Source organism: Vidua macroura, chromosome 10 (assembly GCF_024509145.1).
Source record: "Vidua macroura isolate BioBank_ID:100142 chromosome 10, ASM2450914v1, whole genome shotgun sequence".
In the NCBI taxonomy this organism is placed as follows: Eukaryota; Metazoa; Chordata; class Aves; order Passeriformes; family Viduidae; genus Vidua; species Vidua macroura.
In genome coordinates this window covers 16,953,694-16,980,737 of record NC_071580.1, presented here as the reverse complement: position 1 = coordinate 16,980,737, position 27,044 = coordinate 16,953,694, and the positions used below count along the sequence as shown (strand labels likewise).

Below are 27,044 nucleotides of genomic sequence, written 5' to 3'. Positions count from 1 at the left end.
TGCTCAAATGAAATGGGCTCATTTGCTGGGAGGACTGAAAGACACAATACCCCTGCAGAAATCTGCTTCTAGTTTTTGAAGCAGTATGGTTGTAATATTTCTACTATGAAACAAACATATTCCTCCAGATGTGCAGTTTATACAGACATTTTCTGTGGCAGTAAAGCTGTTTTATGATGTTTCTGTACCCCTTTCCTCCTTCAGTTACTTGTATGCATTCCCTCTGCCTCCTGGTATAGCTTATGGCCACTCAGTTGTACCATCTTTGGGTACACAAAGTAGTTCTGCAAAGACTCTGTGGGCAGTGGGAGGCTTTCTTTACACCAGTGTGTCCCAGCCTCCTGCCTGAGGACACGTCCTCAGAGCCCAGCCTGTGGCAGAGGTACTGGACACATTTTCTGGGGCTCCAAATCTCTAACCCTGAATTTCCAGCCCTGGGACAGCAGTGGCTGTTCCAGACCCCTGTTCTGTTCCTTGACAGTACAGATTCACAGGGCTCTGCAAGTGCCCTGCAAATTGAGACCTTCCAAATTTAACTTTGCAGATGCAAATATATCAGCAATTTCAGAACTGTATTCTGCTACCTAACTGGTGACCAGCATAAACTTGGACTTCTTCCCACTGGGTCAAGACTAGCTCACTTTGATCATTTCAGTGCTCAAAAAAAACCCCAATATGAATTACCTGATTGGAAGTATTGATATTGAAGAGGAACATATCTTTCATGTAAATCCTTGGCATATTGTCCAAAAGCATTCCATAGAGTGGCATATACAGGTTTGCTATTTGTGCTTGTTTTGCCTGAAAATAGAAGACACAACATAATCCTCAAGAAACTAATAAATATATACCAGTAGCTAAGGAAGTTTAATGTATGTTTAGGTGCTGCATGAACAAGCAAATGAAAAAAGACCAACAGTTTCTTTACCGGCTCTGCGTATCGATCATCAAACGAGTGCTTGGCCATCAAGTTTTTAAGCACAGCCAGAGCCAAGTGCCTGATGTCCTGGTCCTCTTGCAAGGCAAAGCCAACCTCCCGCAGCAGGACTCCAATCAGGAAATGCTTACGGCAAAATTCATTGGTCAGTGTGTACTCTGGAATGTCTTGGAGTAGAATGGACAAGAGCGTTTAAATTAATATATAGGTTACATACATCCTTCCCCGCTCCATTTTCCAAATGTTCCATTGTTAAACCTTGATTTCCTGGTCTGATTGCCTCATTTTGCTCCTTCACTTCTCAGAATGAACAAATCTAGTATTATTATCTCTCAAAATCATGCAGTTTTTACTATTTAATAATAAATATGATTTATACACATGTTCCCACATGAGAATCTCAACTGTTTGCTCATTGGACTACTGACTTCTTGGAGGCACAAAGTCCAAATTGTTGTTCCCATATCCTAAGCTAGAAGAGTTCTAAAACACAGAGGCTGAGAGCAATTCCACTTCTGAAAATGATAAATAACTTCTGTCTAAGATTTGCCACAATGCAGTAGCAGTGGTGGAAATAAAATTCTGCTCACTGATTCAGTCATATTGCTCATACCTGATGTTCGATATTCCTGTGCTGATTCTGAAGGCGTCAGAGTGTCTTCATTTTCCATAAACATAAGAAAATGGGCAAAAAAAAATTGCACTTTTTAATTATTTGTCAAAAAATATTTGCTGGCTTTTAAAAAAAATTTACTCCAATTTGAACTAAACAGCTTCTGCTTAAAAAAATCCCCGAGTGTCAAAACTGAACTCATTTTTGGATGCTGAAAACTGAGGTAAAAAGGAGACAAGAGCCCATTTTTTGAGCTTCTCCCCCTTCCTGCTGCACCTGTTGAAATCCTTTACCACCTCCCAAGGCTATGGCAGTAGCCCTACTGATTTAGTAAATCAGTCATCACAAAAATTCCAGTTAAAACTTCCATTGAGAAGCTTCCCCCTCCCACCCCCTAAGTGAGCTGCCAGACATTGCATTTATTTATTTATTTAGGAATACTGAAATTTTATTTTTCAACTGAAAGTTTATTATTTTTATTTTTAACTCTAATATTATTTTTATCACACTGCTTAAGTACCACACCTGAAAAGCTGTTGGGGGCTTCTGAGCCTGATGTAGAGACACAGCTCTGGAGAGAGTTATTTATTACCTGCCCTTTGAACCTCCCAATAACTCACTGCTGCACAGAAATCCTCCTGAGGGGGCCTTACCAGGAATGTTTGAAGACCGTATGGGCAGGCACAGAGGGATGAAGTGCTCATGGTGACAGACTTCTTGGAGAAAGTCAAATTTGAACTGGTGTAAAGTCTGAAAACCACAACAGGCAATGGTTCAGTTCACATTAAAACAGGGAAAATGGTGAGACAGAGCTCCACTACTACTTATCTCTACCTCAAACTTCTCACTCACACCCAACAACAAAACCTTAGAGCTGGTTATGCCAAGCTGCACAAACAATAAACATGTGGTTTTCATCTCTGTTATCAGAAGAATTTGTCACAGACAAACAAGTGTTTTGGATCTCTGAAATATGATTTTTCATTGAAGATGTAGTGATAAACCTAAGCTTGATCCAAACAAGTATTTAAAGTATCCTTAAAGCTACCCTGGGACTTTTGATGACACATACTATAGCATTGAATCATAGTGAAGTATCTTCTCCAGTCCACAGACATTTTGAACCATCATAGTTATTATGACTTTTTTTTTTAAAGTTTCAGCCACACAGGTCACACCCAGAGCTTACTGACAGTAGTAAAAACTTCCTCTGTTGATGCCAATAAGTTCCACCTCCAAGGCATTTGGATAAAAAATAGTTTTGGTATTACTTATTTAACATCTCCCTTCAGAGAAGCCATCCAGATAATTTTTGGAGACTTGCATCTACCTCAAGAATTTATAATTCCTTCTGTAATGATGTGACATTGAGATATAAAGACAATACACCATTCCCAGCAACACATTTTTATTTCCATTGTCACATCTCCCTGTTCTCAGTGGCCAAGCAGTCATTCTCAGCCAGCCAGCAGCAGGGTTACTCTGAATGCCCTAACACTAGAAAGCGCTTGTAAAACTCCTTTCATTTGCACTAAAATTGAATTGTAGCATTTCTGCTGCCACCGACAGCCTGGGATACCTAGGAAATGGACTTTTCTGAGTCTACCAAGTAGGGGATGGTAGGGAATTTTCCCCTAAAATATTTTATTGCACTGTAGCATCTCTTCAGGAATACAGCATGTTAGCAGGACATGCTAATGGCAAATGAAGAACTGAAGCATCTGAAATGTGTTCCCCAAGAGTAACTGTGACATTTTGAGGGAGCACAGCAATGAACTGATTTCTAATGAGGTATTTCAACTTTTGAATACATGGTTCTCAAAATAATATTTAAATGTCAAAATATGGAATACCATAAGGGATATTTCTGTGGAACCAAAGTTATGTTGCTTCATCCAGAATTACAATAAATTCAAACTGCACTGCTACAGATTGATACATCCACAAAATATTCAGGCAACAATATACCCTGTTAAATTTTCTGAAAAGACAGGTCAGATTGTATTATTTTTTTTTTTTGATACACAAAAAGAAATCTTTGAGCACATTTAGAAGACTGACTCTTGCTTAGGCATTGGACTGAAATGAAAATGATGCAAGGCCTCTCTCTCCTTGAGGTCAGAAATCTCTGATTTTATTTTGTGACTACTGTTTCCAAGTGCCACAAAGCCTGCTCCAGCTGCACATCTGTCACAACTCCACAGTGAATCTACTCCCACAGGCTGGCAGATGGATCTGGAGGGATGCTGGCAATGTTCACACACTTACTGCCAAGAAGGTGCTAAGTACTGCTCTGCACACTGATTAATCTTAGGCTTTCCCACTGACCATTAATGGGCTTTTTTTAATTAAACATCTGTTTCTGTGGTTGAATGTATTTAGGGAAGTTTGAAATGTGGAAACAGTTTTCAGATTGCATAATATTATTTACAGAATTACAGACTTCAGGCTATGGCATTAATAACTGACAGACTCCATTCTACAGCTGTTCCAGAGATTAAGGGAAAGACCTGACTTCAGAATGAAGTTGGTTTTAGCAAAAAGCAAAGCAGACCTGGAGTAATCTCATTCTTTAGCTACAAATGCACACAGTATCAGTAAAGAACTAAAAACCTTGTGAGCTTTCTGGGGAAAGATGAATCATTCAAAGTGTATATCTTGACTACACTGTGTTACTAAATATATGCTCATAAACTCTGGCATGGAAGAGAAAAAGCCTGTGACTCATCCTGATGGATGAAGAGCAAAGGAGTCACGCTGAATAATTTGGGGACCTTTTGCTGTTTGAAATTGATTGTTCAAACTATATCAGTGACTAGTGCAGGTGTTATAGAAGAAATTCAGGCTGCAGGGAATTTTTCTCATAGCTAACACAAACTAATTTGGAGCAGATTTACCTTCTTGCATCATCAATGAGGTAAGAGCATGGCACTCACACAAAGTAAAGATGTTACAGTCTCACTTGAGTTTACACAATGGTAAGTTTTTCATATGCTCTTACTTTATTCTCCTCAAAGAAAATCACTGCCAATTGCTGATGATATTAATAGACAAGTGTACTTTCAAAGAATTAAAGCTTATATTCAGTCTTTTGGATTCTTTGCTCTGAGCAGTCTGTTCAGAGTCTGCTCTTGCAGGTCTCACTGAGTTGTTGTTTGAACATGGCTACTCACTCCCAGAGAAGGGGACACATGGATATTAAAACCAGGAGGTTTTAATCCATATTTACTCTAAATGTTTGCACTGACTTGAGTTCTGAGCACAGTGAATCATAAATAGTTTCAATATAAAAAATATTCTGCTAGTCAGTCACTTTAGAAAAACAGACACAAATAAAGCAGAGCCATACCTTGCTATCTCCACCTCCAAACATACTTATATAGTTGTTGACCATCCTGAACACAAATCCACGATCCATAAATGTAAAACAGCGCTAAGAAATGGGAAAAAAAGAATTACTATTTTATAGAAAAAACCCCAATACATGGCCTCAGTTACCTGGCTGATCACTTTGTGTCCCCTGTACACTGGAATCATGTGCACAGACAAGGTGAGCATTAGGCAGGTCAAGGAATATCAGGGACCTGGTCAACCTCCCTTGATTTTTGTATTTATTTTCAGTAACAATGAGTTAATCAAACTTTTCATTTTCACTGTGTCTGCAGCCTAAAGTAACCACCATAGTGTACAGTGCACTTGAGAAAGCTTCTCTAGTGGCAGCCACTGCATCCATCACTGGAGGAGGCAGGTGATGGGAGCTGACCTGAGCATCCCTTCAGCGACAGGGCAGGCACTGGTGAGGAACCAACCCAGCCACAATGCTCACTGCCTGAGCTGTGTTCTCTCCCTGGGACAAAGTGGGACACTACATTGCTTTATGGTGAGAACACAGCTCTTCCTGACCGCTGGGGCTAAATATTGACAGAAGGTGTAAGGGTTTTAAGGGCCATGGTTCTGCAGTTACTGACATGTTTTCCTTGCAGAGTCAGCCTACAGGGTAGAGAATGAAATCTTGAATTCCCTCCTTCTCTGCAGTTCTGAACTCTGCAAAACTAGCGAAGCCTTCTGCTACACACATTCAAACATGGTTGCTTGATTAGGAACAGTTAAACCACCCACAGTCATTCAGAATTACAGCATTTAAAAAAAGAATCAGCTCAAGTCTAACTAAAGTCGCATTCCTTACCAAATGTTTGACCCATTTGAATATAAGGTAAGAATCTGCAAAACTTGAAAACTTTGACCCTTTAAGAGCATAAACAGAAATGAATTAAAATTGCTTTAGAGCAGATTTACATGAAGCTTTTGCATCCTCAAAGACCAAAGACCATAGAAAACTGAACAGTCACCACTGAATTTGGGAATTGAGCCATCTCCACTCAGAACTGGTTTTACTCCCTTTGACTAGACTGGTCTGGAGTCTGTACTAAATATGGGGAAGTGCATGTGCTGTAATGACAGATCACCTCACCTTGAGAAATTTGGCAGTGCTGTAGTTTGCATGCCTGGTTTCCTCAAGAGCATCTTTGTACTTCCAAACAACATGGTCTGCTAAAACCATCACAAGTGTGTCCAGCTCAGTTTGAAATGATTCTGGAAACCTCCGAGTTCGAGAAACCTAAGCAGGGAATAGATCATCAACTTAAGAGTGCATGATGTCACACATCAAACACTCAGGGCAAGAATAAAGACAATAAACCACAGGCCATTCAACATAGAAGAATAATATTCCTAGAGTTCCATGGATCTATTCTGAGCACAAACCCCAAAGAGAAGAATCTGGTCCATAGGAAAGTGGGAAATATGTCCTCAACCTATCCTCAATCTATCTTTGTACAATCAAGAACAGGTTTGAGCTTTTAGCAGTTAATATAATGTAGGTCAACCAAGTATTTTACCAAGTATCACAGGATTTATTTTATTGGCCAGTCAAGCAGTAAAGTTCAAGTACATTCAAGTGTATTTGCCAGGATTCTGCATTTTATATTTTCCCTAAGAGATTTTATATATAAACTTACCTTTGTTTTGTTTGTATCAACCAAGTGCTGTGCCATTGATTTTAAGATGACTGCAAAGAAGAACCAGGAATGCTGTTCAAAAGAAGTAAAAGAGTGAATGAATAATGATTACCTGATAAACACCTTATGATGCATTACCATTCCTTACAGATGGATTGCATGTCTTGGTAATGCACAGTGTTAAACACTATGTGACAAATAAATTTCAAAATCTAAGTGCCATGTATTTGAGTAACACTGGATCACGTCCTTAAGAGAGGTGAAGCCATCTCAGGCATTTTGTCACTGTGGCTTTTTGCAATAAGGAGCCTCCAAACACCACTCCCACCTACAACTTCCCAGTCCTACTGAGCGCTGTCTTCATGGTTTGCTTGTACAGAACTGGCAGAAAGGAATGATGCAGAGAACATCAGAGAATAACCTGCCTTGTCAGTTCCATCAGACAGGTAATTGGGCACAGAATAAGATGGTACTTGAACAGAGTGGTTCTTCAAATACCACTTGAAATGGTGAATAATACAGATTAATATCTCAGGATATATGTGAAACAAATACACTCCAAAGTTTATACACTGAAAAAAACCCGAAACCTCCCCACAATAAACCCAACCACAAGCACTTTTTTTGTGGCCCAGCATTTCTGCAGGTTTTCTGCTTTTTTCAGACTATTTTTTGCTAATGGCTCAATAAAGAAAATCAGAATTGGTTCCTTTTAAACAGGTGAACACATTTTTGCCTCTGAGAGGCCCTGGGCTGGACTGGGTAGCTCTTGTACCATAACCCAGAGGCTCAGGGACAGACCTTACAGATGTATGAATTTCATACAGATCAATATTTTCCTTGCATCTTCCAAGTTAAAAATTAAAACAGAGTATCCTAAAAGCAATTGCCCACATCATACTGTGTAAGAATTAGGTCTCAGGTTCTGACTGAGGTGTAATAGACAGGAGGTATTTTATTATGCAAACCACAGCATCCTGAGATACGTGTTATGCTGAGAACCTGCAGCAGCTCTGCTAAGTCTGACTGTTGGATCACTGCAGAATGTGATTTGCACACAGGTCATACAGGGAAAAGGAAAAGGAGAAAGAGATAAATGAGTTTCAGGCAGAAAACCAGTAGTAAAACTACAAATGTGCTAATTCAAGCTATCATTCACCTTTAAAACCTGTTTCACAGTTACTTGTTCATTTGACTTCAGCAGAGCAGTCACATTCTTGGATAGCTCCTCATGGACAGTTCTTTCATCAAATGATTTGGTCCTGAAGACGTACTGAAGAAGAAAGAAAAAATGAAAAATTTCAGAATGTGCATTAAAATAAATACAAAAAAGCCTCAGTAGGAGATGATAAATCATTTATGTATCACTAACAGCTGACAATCTTTGCTGCCAAAAGATCCTGACTCAACTATCTATTCACATAAAGTTTAATTTCCCTGGCAGTAATGGCACAACACTACTCCCCTACAAAACCTCAGTTTTAAACACAGCTTCCTGTTGATTTCAAGTTAATGTGAATCAAGAGGAAATTCTGCTTAAAACCAGTGCTATGATTTACTTTTCAATAGATTATAGGATCCTGACACCTCCAAACTCCCTTTCAAGCCATTCCACCTGGGAAGAAAAGAAAAAGCAAGCAGAGGAAGTGTGGAGGGTTTTCCACCCACCTAATCCAGGTCACCTTTCACCTGCTCCTTCCTTCCAGTGGCAACAGCTACTCACAGCTGGTAACAACTCCTCATCCTGAAAGGTGTAGAGCACCCACGGCAGCTGACTGACAGGTAAAACTATACCCCTTATAGGAACTGAGCCCTCAAGGGAGGAATTTACCTACCAAGTTGCTAGGAATCATAAACCTACCATGACTATTCAACAATTTAAGCTAATAATTTGGTACCACTGCACCTTCCCCAAAGCAAGAGCTCTGACAGGGCTCAGTTGGGATAAAAAATATTTTCAATACAACCAGGTTGGTAAAAGAAACAAATATTTCTTGAAAACACGTTATTAGCATTCAGCTTTGTTTCCACAGCAGATGCCATAAGCTTCTCCCTGTGCAGTTTGGCACTTCTGGGTCCAGTTATTTAAGTCAGTGTAATTTCACATTATTGCTGCATTGTGAGTCACAATTCTCGACTTACTTATTCCCAAAACAGCATTTGTAAAGTAGGTGTTTGTTTCCTTACAGATGGAAAACAAAGAGATTGGGTTTTGACTGCTGCTGGAAATGAGAAAACAGACCAAGAGGACTTATGGTGTAACTTAATGATCACCTGTAATTTCAAATATTATTAGCTGGTCATGTAGTAGATATCTAGTGCAATTTTGAAAAATTATTGAGTGGAAGAGGTTTTAACACCCATTTGATTAACTACATTTATGTGTTACAATGTTTGTTTATTTTGGAGCCTGAAAAACTCTGCGGGACCTCAACAGAATTCTTCTGTGCTTAATCTGGGGTACTTGAGACTAAAATTGAACTACTCAGAATTTAACACATACTGACCTGTAAACACATACATTCATAAGGTAGGAAAGTAAATCCATGCCATGCAAATATCAATCAACAGTTGTCAACACTGATATTAAACTGTTTTCCCACTTAGCAGCCTAACTCCTATAATGTTTTCATATTTCTACCCAAGAACATGGTAAAGTCTCCAGTTTATCAGCAATGTATTTGTTTTCACTTTATTCCTAAAGTGAAACACCTCCCTCCAAGCTTATGCCACAAATACTACTCATTATCTACAAATGAAATGTACTTTGTAAGAGCTCCTTGTTGCACAGTGAAGCAGGATGCCATTACAGACAGCACTCCACACAACTGTTTGTCTCTCATAGCTTTCTTCCATGACTGTGGAGGATCTCTCATTGCTGTCATGATCTCCATTAGTTCTGTCACCACTGACCAGAGCAAGACAAGAGACAAAGCAATGGCAATATCTCCTTCAACTCTTTGAATACCCTTCAATTCTCCTCTAGTCTGCTCTTTGAAATACACAGATGAGTCAGCAAACATAACACTCAAAGATACTACAACTTTCTTGCTACTGATTCATCAAGCATGACTAGAACAAAATTTACCTTCCCTCTCCTCTGCAATTAAAAGAGAGGGAAAACAACAAAGGCAAGGGAAGGGAATAATAAGTGTAACACCCTTAATGGAGTTCACTTGTCTATGGATCCTTCTGTCCATGCCAGTAGCTGCAGTTAATTTGTGCTTCTGCTTAAAAACACTGCTTCATAAAACTCTCAGCTTATAAAGCTGTTACCCAAGTGTATTGATGATGAGATAGTTGCTGGCCAACAGCATTATTCATACTCATTTAATGGATGTCCAACTGATACAGATGAAAAGAAGATCATCTTTAAAGAGGCCACTTCTTTGTTTTTTTAATACTACAGATTGTCCAGAAGAAAACCCCATACACAGTACCTACCCATATATAGTCTAGTCTTCAAAACAATAAAGGATTAAAAAAGGCTGAAAAAATAGGGAAAAAGTCACAGAATCTGAATTCCACAGATGAGAAAAGAATTTATGTACAACAGCACATGCAAAAACAAGGGATCATGAGACTAAAATAATGATTTTATAATGAAAAGTTTAGTTACAAAGCTATAGCTTCCTAAGAGACATGTAGCCATCTGGCAACCACAAAGAACACCCAGAAGCACCTTGTTCATAAAAATTGCTACTTGTGGATCCTTTCCAAGGGACTGAAAGGAAAGGGATTCAAAGGGATCACCCTACAAGGGCAACCCTGTACAAAACAGGTGGCCTGTTGCTGTTGAGGCAGGGATGGGAATGAAGAGACTCCATCTTCAGAAGGCAAAGAATGATCTTTATTAACAAGTAGCATTCCTCTTTTATAACCAGGATCGCTAAGGTGAAATATTGTCGGTCTCAAAGTGAAAACCCTTCACACCATTGGTGCACTATGAATAGTACACTGTGGTAGAACTTATCTATAAACAATATGAACAGAAAGAGAGACAACAACTGTTTGAATTCTTTCTCCTAACTTTCCCAGGCTAGGCCTGGAAGAATTCTCTCTTTTTTCTCTCTGACTGAACTGAGAATATCCACAATGGCCAGATATTTTATAGTGATAAATCTCATCACAGTCAAGAGGAGTGCTGCAGACTGCAAGCAGCATCAAACTGGTACCTATATAGTTGAAGTTTCATGGTCTTTCATGTTATCTCCCCTTTCCCTTCTCTCAAACCCTGCACAGTGGGAAATTCCTGCTTTAGCATCATTTCAAAGACTGACACCCTACACTCCTGAAAGCTCAGTGCTAGTACATTTACACCAGGTTTCAGTTCTAAAATGTAAGTTCTGGTTATCAGCTGGATGCACTGCAGCTTCTCCCTCCTGTGCTTGCTCAACTTGGTGTTCTATGGAAAAAAAAGCTGCAGCAGTAGCAGAGTCCTGAGCAGCTGCTTGTCTTCAACAGAAGAGTTTTAAAGTTTCTTAACCGGAGTCTGTCAGTGGCAGAAAGTTATGATGCAAATGCAGAAAAAGCTACAAACAAGAATAAATAAGAGTAAACAGGAAAAAAACCCACAAAACCACCAAACTCAACCCATCTCTCCACAAAAATATGAACATTTCAACACTGGCCGTACCGTCACGTAAGAATTGATGCAGTTGTCTAGTTGTTCTTCATGGCACTTGGCAACAATGTTGGTAAGAACTCTGCAAGACAAAAGAAGAACAAAAATTGAGCTATTTTTTGTCATAAGGCAGAGAAAGTCTTCTTGATACTCACACTGTACTGTTCTTGTAAGCTCATCTAAAATAGTGCATGAGGGATGTGATCCAAATGATGAATAACGTGCAAAATCTGTCCACTGGGAAAAGCCAGTCATTTCTTGGGCTTTCCACTGCTTGGATTGTGCTGTTATATATGCATTTGCTTAACATTGCACCCAGTGTTAAGGATAACAACTGCACTGTCACCACAACAAGAGAGAACATTAACTAACTGAACCTTATGCAAGCCTTGGATACTTAGGGATAACAAAAATTAGAATACTTTAATGAAACAGAGAGGCAAGAGCACCTTTCTCCAGGAATGCTACTTGCTAAGTTCTCTCAGGTCTTTGTAATTCTGCAAATCCCCTGATACTCTGCTTATGCTGGCACAGCTCCTCAAAGACAAGCACAAGGCTGGGCTGCAGCCCCAGCAGGTCCCTCTGCAGCACTGTCTGCTCGTGTCCTTGCACCCTCAGCACTGCACAGCAGGGAGAGGCTGGGCACTTGGAGAGACCACAGACAAGCTTGGGGATCAGCCACAGGGAAGAAAATTGCCTGGATCACACCAGCACTCACTCTCAAAACCTGAGCTCCTACAAACAGCAGGAAACTGAGAATTTAACTATGTGAAACTGAGAACAGCAGCAAATTTTTCTCTTCAGTTTGTATGTGGACCATCTTTGTTTGAGATCATCTTGTCCCAGAAAACACAAATCTAGGCAAGAAATCTTCAACTTGACCATATCCTTTCCTTTTGATTATTGGGAGCTCATTTTTAAAGGATACTTAATATAGAAAAGACTCTGCAATTTATAATCTTATTTTTATGTTAATGAATTCAGGAATAGGCATAGTAACAGTATGACTAAAATAGATTAATAATATGCCTGACTGTGGCCCACATAGAAGTACTCCTTTTGACTAGCTTGGTTATTGGAGTGACTTCTGGCAATTCTTATTATTGGATCCAAAAGCTTTCTAAGTCCCCTAAGTATCTTTAATTTATCTCATTTCTTGCCTTTTGTAGGAGAAGCAAAACTTGTAGAAAAACACAAAAGCTATGGCAGAATTAGTTGTGGGCATTCTGATCTTTTAACCTTCATTCTGATTTGAAACTGAAATGAGTTCTGGCAAAAATGTGACAGAGAAATGATGACATGACTGGGCCCCCAGACAAGCAAATAACCATGAGTATGAAAGGAATAATGTTTTCTCCACAACACATAAGCCAATCCATGCTCTCATTCTGTTGTTGTTCCTTTTAGTAAGTTCAACACAGGCTGCTTCAAGCTATTCAGAACAAAACACAGTGTGTATATATAGGACACGTCAATGAATGACACACAGCAGACATGCATATTCCCACTGGCATCAGCTCTGCCAGCACAAAAGACAAGACACCATACACGCAAGAAAAACACTGAGAATCCTTCTTATTTTCCTTTTTTTTTTTCGTAATTTTTTTGGGGGAGCCAGGTGTGTGTAGTGTCAAAATTCAAAGCATGCTAAAAAATAATATCCTTCAATTTTTCTATTTAATCATTAAAACTGTATTTTTAACAGCTGCTTTTTCTACAGCATTTTTCCAGTCAGTTAACTAATGCTGAAATTCTACCCTGGGACACAATTCATCATTTTCTCCAGACTTAAAATCAGTTGATTTGCTGGACACAAAGGTGTCCCCAAAGGTCTGCTGGCCTCTCCCCCTTTAAAAACAATGTGCAGTGATGAAATCACACACACTTATGAGGAAAGGATCTTTTAATCCTAGTACCTAGCTGTGGTAAAACTGGACTTTGCCCTGAAAAAAGCCATGATCCTTTGTTAAACCATATTGAAACTCTAGCTTTCCAAGGCTAAGATGGGGAGCTCTGCTTCCCTGTTCCTTTAAGTTTCCCTAAATAATTATTCTTCAGGAACAAATTCTGAAGCACAATCTCTGGAAGGAAAGAAAGAATACTGACAGCAGATCAGTCTAACAGGGTTGCAGAGGACAGTTGCAATTTTTTCCTACTAGGAGTATTGTAGTTCCCATGTTTAGCTGCTGGAGGAAGTACAACAAAAACATCACTATGGACACAAGTAAATGCAACACAACTTTCTGCCCTCCTGCAGAGACCAATAATAATAATCTTGCCAGTATTTTTTTCCTGCTGCCCTGATTAACAGCATCAATAAAGACAATTTCATTATGTGAGGGGTGAGAGAGTCAGCAAATCATTGCAGTTGTTTGCCTGCTCTTTGAAAAATGCTTCTATTGCTTTTCAGTTATTGCTGATATATTCTAATGAGAAAATGCCCCTGAACGGTGTGGCCTGGTTGTTTGACTCTGCACTAGGTGCAGCAAGATGCTGAGCTCTTCCTGTGCTGAACTCCACATCCTCAGAACCAAACAGAAACCCAAGTTGAAACCCAGCTTTGTCAGGAAGCTCTTAGCTGCTCAGGAATGAGACCTTTCCCTAGGATTGCCTCAGGACAATCAGACATGTCCACCATGGTCAATAATTTCCAGCCACATGATACCAACAGTTCCACGTGTTATTTGCAGAGCTCAGTGCTAGGGGGAAGCATCATTCTCACCTACTGAAGTCTAAATGAGCAGCTATAACTGGACTAACATCTGCATTTGTGCTCCTGAGTGAATTCTGTACGTCCCACAGGAGTTATCCAGATACCTGGTCACAGCTGTTGCAACTTCATCATCACTGTTTTGCACCAAAACCCAGAAGAGCTGGTTTAGGACTACAGGAAGAAAATTCATAATCACATGGATCTTCTCAATCCTCAACAAATTCTGTAAGGGAGGTAAGAAGGCAAGTGAGAGACTTTCAATGTAAGCAATGAGAGCTGGCAGGTGCCAGGCAGCTCTGCTGCTTCAGCAGGTAAAATGCAGCAGCCACTGTGTACCAGCAGCAGGAAAACAGGTCAGCCAAGTAGAGAACTGGTTCCCCATGAAACTTGTTTCAAATATGACCATCAACACAACTGGAGATATTGTCCAGAATGCCAGGATTTTGTGCTATACTGACTTAAGGGCAAAAAAAAAAAAAAAAAAAAGTTTATATTTCACTAAGGATACTATGTAAGGGCAATAAAAGAAGTGAACTATTTTCAAAATAAGATTTTCTAATATTTTTAGGAAAACTCATTTTTTTAAAGGCAAAGTGGTAAAAATTAGTATTAACACACTAACTTGACATTTTATGATCTTCTTTAATCAAGGAATGTATTGAGCTTTTAATAAAAAACAAACAAACTCCTTTGAATTTCTCCTAGGTTTTTATTTCAGGTATTTCCAAATCATTCCAGAACTTCTAACAAAGGTACTAGCAATTTATAAATAAAAGCAAAATACCCTGGGGAAGATTATTTATTATGGTTATATTGCATAGTTAATTCCTTGTTGCACACAAAATTGTCTCTGTTTTTTAATAAATTCACTGGAATATTTTTAGAAGGTAAACTACAAACAGCAGATAAAGAATGGTGCAATTCTGGTGGTTTAGACAACCAGCTTACTGACTAGCAAGTTGTAAAGCTTTTATGGATTCCTAAACTTTGCCTATTATGCTCAATAGCTTTCCCAAAATTAATTAAGGGCTTCATTCTGTGGAGGTATAACCTCTAAATAACACTGATGCTTTGACTTGTGAACACACAACTTAATAATTTCTTTAAATCAAGACAGTATTTGAAAACACAGCCACTCTTTTCAGGACTGCAGGTAGAGCTGCATCTACAAACAAAAGTTGTGGCCATCCTCATGGATTTGTCCAGGGAACTACCATGATTTATTGGAACTATTTTTTGCTTATTAAAGAAAAAATCTCTCCCCAGGCAGCTTGTATCTGATGAAGGTACACTCCTACAGCGAAGGAAAGGGGGGAAAGGGGGAGAAGGGGGAAAGCACCTACATGGTGCAAACATCTAAACCCCCAAACACCTGCAGGATTTTACTAAAAGGAGTGCTAAAAGGAAATACAATAAATGCCATATGCATGATGTTCCAGTCAGTTCTGAGATGGAACAAAGTCACATCTGCCTTCATTTTTCTTGCTTATCTGTCTTTAATGTTCCACAAGCATGGTGCACAGCAAGAACTCTGGATTTCAGTACTCATGAACAGGTGATGAATTGGACCTTACATTTATCTGCAGTGCTTCTAATTTGCTTGTCACACTTCTCCCTTCTCATAGGTTTTCCCCTCTACTGAATACAGGCACATTTAATACAGCTCTTGCTTCATCTTGGCAGATGTTCTTTCTGGTTTCAGAACTTGAGAGGCAACAAGCAACCCTTGATTTATACCCACCAAATACCCTGAGCAGCCCTTGGAATAGCATCCAGGATATTAGAGGAGGTAAGGATAGAAGTTATTTAAGGCAAGAGAGGATTATCTGGAATACTGCAGCTCTACAGGCTACAGCTCCCTTCCCCAGACATCACTGGAGCAGCATTCCCTTATCCCCTGATGGGGTCAGAGCTTGGCACAGGCTGGATTAGCTGCTGCTGGGGCAGATGCAGCCCTGCTCTGGATGAGAAGGGATGGGAGGCAGCTGGTGCCCAGCAGAGCATCTGCCACATCAAGTGCATCTGACTGGAGCTCTCACAGACCCTCTGCCTCCTGGTAAACCCGTGCCATGGTTGGACCTTTGCAGTGGGGGATGAGTTGAGAGAAAGCCCTAAATACAGCTGTATAGTACAATTTGTAGGTTGTACTATACGGGTCACTTTACCTTACAAGAATTGATAAAGTTTGAGGTAGGAGGCTGAGACAGATCCTTTTCCCTTTCCTGGCACTGATGGAAAAAATTATTCAGGTATGGATCCTAAAATAGGAAACATTCACATTAATGTATATTATACACAATTAGAATTTAGTGCCAGAAACTGGTTACAGCAATCACCTGTGACACCCATGAACACACCCGGTCCCCACCATCTTATATGGGAGTCACAGAAAGAAAATCAATTTATTGAATCCAACTCAATGGCCAGCACAGCTTGCTAAATTCCAGGTGCTTTGACAAATCCTTTTTCACTGTTGTGATTAATTTTTTCCTCACAACCTAGGGGATTTCAAAGGCCAGACTTTTTTTTCCTTCCTTATATTTTATTTCCTTGCTGTTTAAACTGATATTCCACAATTTTTCTATTGGTATAATGCTAAACAATTTTTATTTTTCCTTGAATTGTGTATCATTAAAAGTATGTGTTCCATCATTGGCATCTTGCCCTTCTGCACTGAAATAATCTTTAAATGTTCTAGAAACAAATGCATGCATGATTTTAAAACCCCTTTCAGACATTCCCTGGCACTTTTTGTGTGTAAGCAGGTCACAGAACTAAGAGGAATGTTGGCTTACCTGAGTATTTACTGTTGATACAACGAAAGTAGAGACTTTGAAAAGTGGTTTCCCACTGTCTACCCATTTTATATCACTGCCAATCTGCTGTTAAAGCAAAAACAATAAAAAATATTTTTCCACCTGTTTCCTATTTATTCAAGTTTGCATCAAATTTTTAGGGCACAGCTCACATGAGAGTGTATGGACTGCAGTGGCTGCTGTGCTTTCACAAACACCATCACTGCAGTACAAACCCATTTTTCAGCACAAGACCAATGCTACCATTCAAGGGACCAGATCCTGCCCCACCCTGTCCTCATGACAATGGCAAAACAAACACAAGGAGGCAGAAATAATCCAAGCTGGACTGGATCAGCAGGAAAATATGATATCACACCACAAAACTGGAGAATGAATCATGGCTGTGGATCACATCAGCTGGAGAATGAATGTCATATGGCCTGAGTTTGTGAAAGGAGTTCTTTTTGACCACTCTGATTCACATTGAGGAGTTATAACACTGTAGAATACATAAAATCCACTTTTTCCAATACACCTGTGAACCAGCAACATAGGACACTCAGCTCAGTGCTGCATATATTAGTTCCTATATCCAGTGATATGCAAATAAATATTCTAAACCAGAAACCCTATTTACCATTTACACTGCCCAGAAAATGCAAATGGAAATCTGATCTCATGAAAAACACCTGGAAATGACAGCTCTGTGCCATGTGAGTAACAAGGAGGGGTGAATGAATACCTTTGTGCTTGCTGGCTCCTGAAGGCTCAGGTAGTTGGGGGGCAGGCTGCTGGCCACTGGCACCTGGTGCTCCTGGGAAGCCAGCTGGGCATCTTTCAACAAAGGGAGCCAGGCAAAGCCCACTGTGCACAAGAACAAATAAATGGGACTCTTTGGAAAAACAAAGTTTAAAGGAAGACAATAACATCCAGCCAAAAATTTTGAAATCCTTATTTGAATGTAAATAATGTATATTTATAATTGAAAAGAATTCTACTACAGGTACCTGGTGTTTCCAGAGCCTCTTTCTTTTTGGCATTAGCTTTTGCATTTATGTCACAGGTGACATGATAAAATGAAAACAGAATGTGGTGTTTCTTATGGAGTTGAGTGGGAAGTTCAATTTTCACCTGAAATGTAAAATGTTACACCTCACTTTAGTTTAAAAACCAATTAAACCAGGCATCAGAGATGGGCTAAATGAGTGACATATCTCTGCACAGAGGTCTAAGTATAGCCTGCCTTTACTGGGTAATGTTTGCCCCATGTTAAGAAATGCTCTCTTAAGGAAATTGTTTATGAGGATCATCTATCACTTTTACTTAAAACAGCTTTTTTTCAACTTTGTCTTGTGGAGGAATATTTTCATTAATGATGGAAAAACATAAGATGAAAGAAGACAGAACTAAAGAGTGGTGGACTCTGCTTAGAAGTGATCACCTGCACTTTAACAGCCAGCCCCGTGCTCATATTTTCAGGACGACCAAACTAAAACTAAAATGAAATCTCTGCTACTGCTTCATCATCATTTCATGGCAAAGACCATGTAATAAAGGCTGACATGCAAATAAACTTTTATTTATAATTTCTGCCCAGTCTTGAATCCTGTATCATGCCACCCATGAAATCTTACATACTGGTTTTCAGGTATTATTAACCTATTGGAAAAAAAATACAAACTAATCAGAATATGTTAACATAAGAACTAATAAAAATGACCCTTTGCTCTTGTGAGCTGTGATGAAATTTATACAAGCTAATCCTGTGCTAAAGTAAGGGTTAGAAATCGTTGATAAGTGCTCCCAGTGTAAAATCAGCTTATGGGTAAGAACCTAATACCATAAACAGATTTAAAATGGGCACCCAGAGATAGAGCTGAAGACAACTTTCTTCTTAACATCCTACATTCTTTTAAATTCTGCACCTGCTTTTCTAGGGACATTTGGAACAGGTGCACGCCTCTTCCAGCCAAATTGGCCATTCACATCTGAATTCAGCTCCTCATTCAGGTTCAAACTAATTTCCCAAATCAAGTGGCTCACTACCATCACATGAAGGATTAACACACTTTCAGATGTGTTAAACTCCAAAACATACCTTGTAAAGGATTAGCAAGGAGTTCAAAATTTCTGAAAATGTAATGCTTTAAGTTCCACCACAGGAATCTTAAAATTGATACTTCACATGTAGTTGTACATTATCTGCTGATCTTGCCTCAGCAATTTTATCAAAGTAAATTTTTACTGAAAAAGGAAATTTTACTCACTAGGAGAACAGTTTGGAAAATGCTGGCTCTAAACTCTGTGCTGTTTGTCAGTCTGATCACTACACATAAAGCAGTAGTGGAAAATCCAGAACAGACAGTTGACATTCACAAGCCATCAAACACACCAGTCACTGATAGAGTGAAATTAATTTCACCTGCAGGAAGCCTGGGGAATCAACTCTTGTGTTGGTGAAACAAAAAGATGCATGTGTGAGTAACATTTGGCAAAGGCCACCACATGAACTGCTCTAAAGCTGCATCCTCAGAAGCAGCAGCTACAGGACTTGCTGCAGCCACCACATGTCACTGTACATACTGTTCAGACCACTGCATCAACAAAAATGCCCCAATGCAGATCTTGGATGTCAGAGAGGGATTTGTTCTGACACTTGGCTCCACACTTCATCATAATGTTTACTATTTCCATTAAATTCAGAGATGCAGCTGGATCCTTAATGTAATCCAGACATGCATTTTAGAGAGCTGGACTGTTCCTAATTTATTCCACAGCATCTTAACTGTACTCAGAACATCTTACAAAAGGAACAATCCACTGAGTTGATTTAAGAAGAGAAAACAAAACGTGAGACTGCATGTCAATCTACACAGCACAGCCCTTCCAGATACACAACCAATGGCAACAGAAGCATTCTGTACAGATATTTTTCTGTCTCATTGGCAAACACGTGGGATTGGCAGACATTTAATGAAAGAAAAAGCACACTGACCTCATCATAGAAATCAGGATTCTGGGAATGATGTAGCACAGCAGTGTAGGCTGAGGTTGTAAATAAGGGTCCACCTGGCTTCCCATAAATACACTGTTAAAGTAACATGTTTTCATTACATTGGGAAATTTTGCTGAAGATACTAGTATTGGTATATCTAATATGTATGTACATTTAAAACAATTATCATGAAAGATTGATCATTACTTTATCAAATATTAAAAGAAACGTTTTAAGTGCTCAAACCTGGATTTTTTTATACACACTGCCAGTAAAAGTCAATTGATTCTGTGAAAATTACCCTATGCTTAATTAAGCAATGCAGACTCCTTAGACTTCTTCTTTGCTGTTATCAATTCCAGAGTTTTATGCAAAAAGCTTTACAAAATCTATTTCACTTTTATGCAGTTCAATACATAATACAGTGCTTTTACTGACTTTCAAATGTTACAAAAGCTATCCCTGTTAAGAATCTCTTTTCTGGCAGGGTCTTGTCTAGGAGCTCTTGATTACTGAGTAATGGTAGTTTTATTTTTTGCTGGGAAAACAAGACCATAACTGGACTATGCAACAGCCCTTGGGCAATACCAAAGTTAAGAGTTAAGATTAATTCTTAACAAAGTTAAGAATAAAGTCTCAAGTCCTTCTAATTTTGTGCCCCACTCTTTTCAATCATGTCTCCAGAGCCCAATGAGAAATGTAGGATAAGTGATAAATTCTAGAAAAAGCAAGCTGCACTATAAGAAATGGTTCCATTTTCTAATGTCATCTCCTTTCCCCTCCACCAGTCAGAATGCTGGCACTGCAAAATGGAATCACTGTGACCAGCTGGGATCTAACAGAACCACAGTGCAAAATTAGAGGGACGTATGACAACATCCACTCCTGAATTGTTCTGGTTCAGTATCACCTTATTCCTGGGTTTTATAAGTAATGTCCCCAGAAACAGCACCCTCTGAACATAGTGCTCTTGCAGCTCACCTTGAGTGGCTTGGCTCCTTCTTCATCAGAGCTTTTGAACTCAATGCACACTGTTATATTCCGTGCCTGGAGAGAAAGGAGCATTAAAGCTGAGATCAGAAGTGGGGTACCCAGAAAAACTCAGGTAAACTACAGAGCTGGAATAAGGCCTCTTCAGAATCCAAGAGAAACATGCAGGTGGTGTATCAATATTTATAAATGCCTGTAAGTCTCAGTGATATCACTAGAAATAAAATTTCCAAGAAAAATGCAAAATGCAAGCCAGGCCTCAAAATGACTAAGTAGAAGCAGACTATTACGTGACCAGGACCTACCTATATCTTGGCCTTAATTAGTTTTCAACCACCATGGAAACACAAGTGGTACCAGGTTTGGTTAAGAACTACAAACATTATCTAGATTAATTTTATCTGCACACATTATGTCATTAATATAAAGCCCTTCTGAAAACGGTGAAGAAGGTATTACCACATTATCTCTTTCAATCACTGTTACAACTTAAAATCAACCCATAGATTCATTAAAATTGTACCAGTGTTTTATGATTGCAAAAGCTGAAAAAGATGAAGAGCCAACTCAGTGACATCACCATTTTCCTCTCCTTTATAAGTTCTCCTTGAATCCTAAAAGAGCTCATGAAGGCCACTGCTACCCCATGTTGGCCTGATCAGTCACATTCTGTACCTTGTTGAAGTGTTTTTGGCTGTCATACTTGAGGTGTTTTGGATAGATGTATATTTGGTTCTTGTACACCCTGTAAGGTCGAGAATATTTTGTTGATTCCTGCACAAACTCCTCAACTTCCACTGTAGGTTGATGTTCCTTTACATTATAGAATGGCTTGATTGGAATAAAGGATGAAGTTACACAGTCTTCAAAAGAAAAGAAAAGAGACCCATCACATACTGTGTTTGTTTTCACTGTCTTACTACTAAGTAATATTGAGATGGAACATACTAATCCTGCCTTAATTTATGAAAAATGACTAATGCTGAGATGCCTTAAATTTACACATTACCTCAGAACAGTGGTAATATTTCATCCTTAAATGATTTCTCACTTGAATTAAACTGGACAGCACTGGTAAGCTCTTTTGACACCCACAGTATTTGGTGACATTTGATGGTGCAACAGCCCCATTGGTATATGGACAACTTCTACAGAATGTGCTGAGTGATGCTGCTTCTAATCAATTTTACAGCTCAACAGTTCATTTCAGTTTTTCTATTATCTAATAACATTCTAAATAAAATGAAGAAATGAGCAGTGCAGCACTAGATCAAATATATGATGCAATTGGGATAACTGAAATCAGATAAGGAAACAGAAGATGAAAATAAGCCCTCTGTCACTGAGACATTAAAACTGAACAGAGAATACTTTCTCTTCCCATACCTTTAAAGCAGTGAGGCATTTAACTTCATGGGGAACTCAAGCTGAGAGGGGCCACCACGCTAGAGATGTCCAGAGCAACCAGAACTATTTCTGGGAAAAGCCATTGGACAGACCCTGCCTACAAATTCCTTCCTCAAATCATAGGATAATCTCCAGGAAAAGTCTACCAATGTGTTGTGAGAAAACTGAAAGAAGCTTGTGATCCCTCACATACACCATGCCAAATTTTACTTTCTTCTAAGCTAGTACAAGAGGAAATTGCCAGTTTCAGAGCAATGCAGGTGCTCTCAGCCCAGGGAGAAGTGGCTCTAGGCCAGCTGCAGCAGTGTGGTTTCTTTCTTCTCTTTCACAGACACTGAAAACTGGGCTGTATCTGGCCAGGTACAGGATGAAACAAAGAGTGGTGTAATTAAATGACAGCAAATCAAAACCATTCCCCTGCATACATTTTCCTACACAATGGACACTTCTGTCAGAACTGTCTCGAGATGCAATTATGGATAGAAAGCCTACTATTTAATTAGAATAAATAGTTTTAAAGTGGAATCATACTTGGATGTTCCAAAGGAACACAATCAACTGCAATGTCCAAACAGCCAGGTATAGTCTGTATTTTGCTAATCTTCTCTGCTCTGCAATAAGATAAATGAAAACATTTTAGAAAATTAAAACAACAGAGATCATAACATCAGAGGAATTAATCTAAAATTAAAAACAGACCCTTATTTAAGATATTTAAGATACATTAAACACATTTAACATATACCTATTAGCTATTAAACTCTAATCAAATGTAACAGCAGAAATAAAATATGATTTGGTTTGTGGTTTCTTTTTTTTTCTTAGTCTCACTCCTCTTTGCAAACAGTATTATTTTGCAGAAAAGGAAGGAAGTGATGAAGCAAAATTTATGAGAATTAGCTTATCTACTTTTACTTTCTAAAATCTGAATGAAATATTCCCTAACAGGAATTCGGTGAGCTCTGGGATGAAGGAGTTCACAGCACTGTGGCTTCTGCAAGTGCCATGCTGAAAAGGGACCAAGACACATTCCTTGTGCCTGAGCAATTTGAGCAGTGCCAAAACCACGATGCTAAATCTCTTTTGTCTAGGAGATGCTTTAGGGACACAAACACAGCAGGGGTGACACTAATGAATAGTCACTAGAGTGTCCTGACCAGTAACAGCAAGGAGCACAAGAAGTTAAAGGTCTAATCCAAGCCCCATAGCTGACATTCAATCTTTCTATGATCCCTTTTTATATAAATGGAACAGAAGTTATTTAAATTAATTCATTTTTAGGCCCATTTAGAGTAGAAGAAACAAGGAGAAATACATGGTTCAATTCTCATGTCACTTATCCAGTATAAACACAGCCCCTGCTCTAGGATTAACCTGATTTATACCTGTATGGAAACTACCCAGCCAAACCTCCTCAGAAATTTGCAGCCTGCAAAACACTTGGGGAAGGTTTTTACTTTCAATGTCCATTCTTGAGTTTGCCACGGAGACTCAAACAAACAAAAGCAAGGAGTTGGGAAACCCACAAAAGAATGATTTTGTCTCTGTCACTCTGTTTTATTTTTTTTTTCCCTGAGATAATGTTGGGTACTTCACCTGCATCTCCCCCGATAAAAGCTGATTTAAGCAATCAATATTTTTAGGTTATAACATTTATTTTAATGTGCCAAATGACGTTTCAATTTTCCTGGAAAGTCCAACCTCAAGCACTCTTTGGCAGGTAATAAGCTAATGTGAAAAACACTAATGTAATATAATTTAACAGGGCCACTTTGGCACACTGTGTTAAATGAAGAAAAAAACCCAGCTACAATTATTCTGCTCAACTTTATAAAGCTTCAAAGCAAATTAGAAACTTTTCCTTACCTTCTGTATTCTGCTATTAGTTTAATCAAATCTTCCATGGAAATCTTATTACTTTCTTGCCTGAATAAGGGTGAGAATCGGGAGTCTCTGTCAACATTTCCCTGATTATCTTTGAACACTGGCCTATAAAGAAAGAAAAATGACATATTTATAAACACTCATCCATATACATGTATGTATGTATATATTTGAGCATATGAAATTGTCATACAATCTTTTAACAAGGTTGTGATATGATTCTTACGCAAATTCATGGCCTCTGCAGATTTTCACCCAAGAGAGCCCTGCCAAACTTTATGCTTGTGGGACAAAGGCAATTTCAGTTTATTCCATGTGCATTCCAGTCCTGCAAAAACCTCAGACCTGGTTTGGGTAAGAGCCTCTCACCCATCATGGGCATGGCTCCTCCCTTCAACAAAGAGATTGAGTCCTTATTTCAAGAAATCAACTCGAAGAATTCAATGTATCAGTAGGTAATTTCATCCATAGATAATTTCATCCAAGAAGTTATTATCCAAGGAAAATCATTATAATTCTAAAGAATGGAAATCACAGCTAGCTGTCAAACCTCAACCACCACCTCTTACCACAATGAAGCACATGCTTTTACAGAACCAGGTTAGAGACCTCAATGAAATGTGCCTGTGCATTAAATCTGTCCTGTGCCCTCCAGAAGCAAGACACCAACTCACTGTGGCTTAGCATTCCCTCACAAAACAAGTTTGTGGAACACCAACTAAATTTTTGATGAACCAGTTACAAAGTGCCCAATGAACTGGAAAAGAAGGATAGCCATCTATAACTGAGAACAATAAATATCAGCTGTTGCGTGCACAGGAAAACATGTCCAGACATTTCCATTCCTGCTCATTGACACTTGCAGGATTAAATTAAGACATTGCAGTGCCCTTTGTATATCCTCAAGGGTCACACACGCTGGCTGGACCGGATAATGTAACAGCTCTCCAAATTAATGAACCTTGGATTCAACTGTAGTATGAAAAAACATTGCTTAACAAAAGTAAAATGTTCTTGACACTAAGTACTGTTCTGTGAATCATTTGGCCAATCTTGCTTCCTTAATTTACTTCTCTGTTCCACTGCCAGTGAGAAGAAGAATTGATGCCAGGACAAATTGTTGCCAGATGCAAAATAATGGAGCAAACCTTTGGAAGAGGATTCCAAGAATAAGTATAAATGCACTGTATCTTCACTTAATTAACTGAGAGAAGCATCCCTATCTCATTTCTTTGCAACTGTCAAGAATGATCAACTCTCTTCTATCAGATTTTTACCTCCAGCTGTTGGAGGGAATAAGGTCCACACCAACACACCATGTCAAAAAGCTTGCTAGGGAGAAACCAGACCTCAATTCTGGCAGCCACCACTTACTCTACAAATCCTATTAAACTGCTGTCAGAAAAAAGAAAAAGGAAAGAGAAAAGATTTAATAATTATTACAGTATAGGTGACATTATGATATTTCTTCGACTCGGCCCTGCTTCCTCCTCCAGACTAACAGAGAGGACCAAAACATTGGGTGAGTGATTTCCACTGTGCCACTGGGCTCTGCAGTGTGATGCTGAGCAAACCCAGCTCTGCTGGAAACTATTAATTGATTCCAGAGCAGGCTCTGACACTGAGCAAACCCCTGCTCAGTGCAGCAGGGTGTAGGGGCACTCACCAAAGAGGGCTGCAGATGCAAGTGAAAAAGGAAATGAAGCTGGAAGCAGCTCACTCTGGGTCAGTGGTAGTGAGCACTGCCTTCCAGGAGGCTCAGGGACACAGCACCATGATCCTCAAGGTATCTTCAAACCCAAAAGATTCCACGACTGCCCACTCCTCCCCTCTGGTTTGGAGTCAGTAGGGCTTTACAAAGTCATCCTGCCTACAACCACTGCTGCAGAGCATCAGTGCTCCCTGGCTATCACATGCTCTGCCTCTAGGACTGGTTCAGCAGTATGTCCCTGCCTAAATAATGCACCCATCTAAATAAGGACAAAATTAAAGGCATGAAACCACTACAAACAGGGAAATATTTTTATCTCTCCAGTTTAAACACAGTACTCCATTTATATAAAGTTCTTACAACCACATGAGTAGTTTAGATGTCCATGGAAAACGAGATAACCCTTCTTAAAAAGGTATGCTTTATGCACAGGTCAAATGTACTGGTGTCTCCATTCCCCAGGTTCATTAAAGCTGAAGAATTGCCAGAGGAGCAACAATTGAAAACGTTACAGCTACAGTCAAGTAACTGCAATCCCACGTTTTGCTACATCCTTGCAGGTGGAACAAGGGTGCTCCTTTATCACAGGGATCATACTGAAAGGCACCTGAGAATGACAACTGTCACATCTAAACAAGGAAATGCTTTAAAAACTTCTACACTCCAGGAGTCCAATATTTGTCTAACACATTAACAATGTACCTTAGTTCTGGGTACCTATTTACTGAGTTATTTTAATCAGAAAAATTTCATTGAACTAAACTCCTGAAGAGATTCTAAAAGTGGTAATTTAGGGGAAAGCAAGTTAATAGATTATACCAAAAAAACTGAAACATCATCTCAGTACTTAAGTGTTTATATGATTCTGCTCTTCTGACATTGTTAGCTGATTGTCCACAATCCCAAAAACTTGAGAAGCACAAAAACCTGCACATTGTTCATAATTTAACTTTGAAAAATGTTACTTTTGAAGTAGTGGTTTATGATTTAAGGGAAAATTGCTCACCTCTAGGGTTAGACCTGCAGCTACAGGAAATCAGTGCAGTCTCATTGCCTTCGGCTACCTCAACCTACAGCAGATGAACTAAAGAAATCAGCAGCTGCACAAGCTGCTGAAGGATTCATATATTAGGCACTAAAACATGAAGTTTATGAGGGTGGAGAAGGTTTGAAGGAGTAAGAGTGTAAAAACTAATCTCTGTGAATGAAGTTTCCCCCCACATCTACAATATGTAGCTGAGGCAGATATTTGCAAACTTTGGCAGTTCTGGCAGGAAAATGAGACTCTGACACACTGTAATTCTAACACTTACTGTAATTATACCTGCAAGAGCACACAGACACCAGATTTCCC

General features: G+C 39.1%; 1 protein-coding gene across 3 annotated transcripts in view; it reads right to left on the bottom strand.

Moving 5' to 3' along the window:
- Positions 1 to 27,044, bottom strand: part of DOCK10 (dedicator of cytokinesis 10) — a 146,554-nt gene that overhangs the window by 27,765 nt on the left and 91,745 nt on the right. For all 3 annotated transcript variants that reach the window (XM_053986205.1, XM_053986203.1, XM_053986204.1), the window contains 19 exons: positions 23,962 to 24,084; positions 22,627 to 22,706; positions 21,364 to 21,551; positions 20,680 to 20,745; positions 19,699 to 19,791; positions 17,711 to 17,834; positions 17,446 to 17,567; positions 16,701 to 16,787; positions 16,071 to 16,163; positions 14,010 to 14,128; positions 11,205 to 11,274; positions 7,728 to 7,841; positions 6,569 to 6,640; positions 6,022 to 6,168; positions 4,900 to 4,983; positions 2,204 to 2,300; positions 1,551 to 1,595; positions 929 to 1,104; positions 685 to 801 (listed from right to left, as the gene is read on the bottom strand). In XM_053986205.1, the coding sequence (XP_053842180.1) occupies positions 685 to 801; positions 929 to 1,104; positions 1,551 to 1,595; positions 2,204 to 2,300; positions 4,900 to 4,983; positions 6,022 to 6,168; positions 6,569 to 6,640; positions 7,728 to 7,841; positions 11,205 to 11,274; positions 14,010 to 14,128; positions 16,071 to 16,163; positions 16,701 to 16,787; positions 17,446 to 17,567; positions 17,711 to 17,834; positions 19,699 to 19,791; positions 20,680 to 20,745; positions 21,364 to 21,551; positions 22,627 to 22,706; positions 23,962 to 24,084 (2,017 nt within the window). The remainder of the gene's footprint in view (positions 1 to 684; positions 802 to 928; positions 1,105 to 1,550; positions 1,596 to 2,203; positions 2,301 to 4,899; positions 4,984 to 6,021; positions 6,169 to 6,568; positions 6,641 to 7,727; positions 7,842 to 11,204; positions 11,275 to 14,009; positions 14,129 to 16,070; positions 16,164 to 16,700; positions 16,788 to 17,445; positions 17,568 to 17,710; positions 17,835 to 19,698; positions 19,792 to 20,679; positions 20,746 to 21,363; positions 21,552 to 22,626; positions 22,707 to 23,961; positions 24,085 to 27,044) is intronic.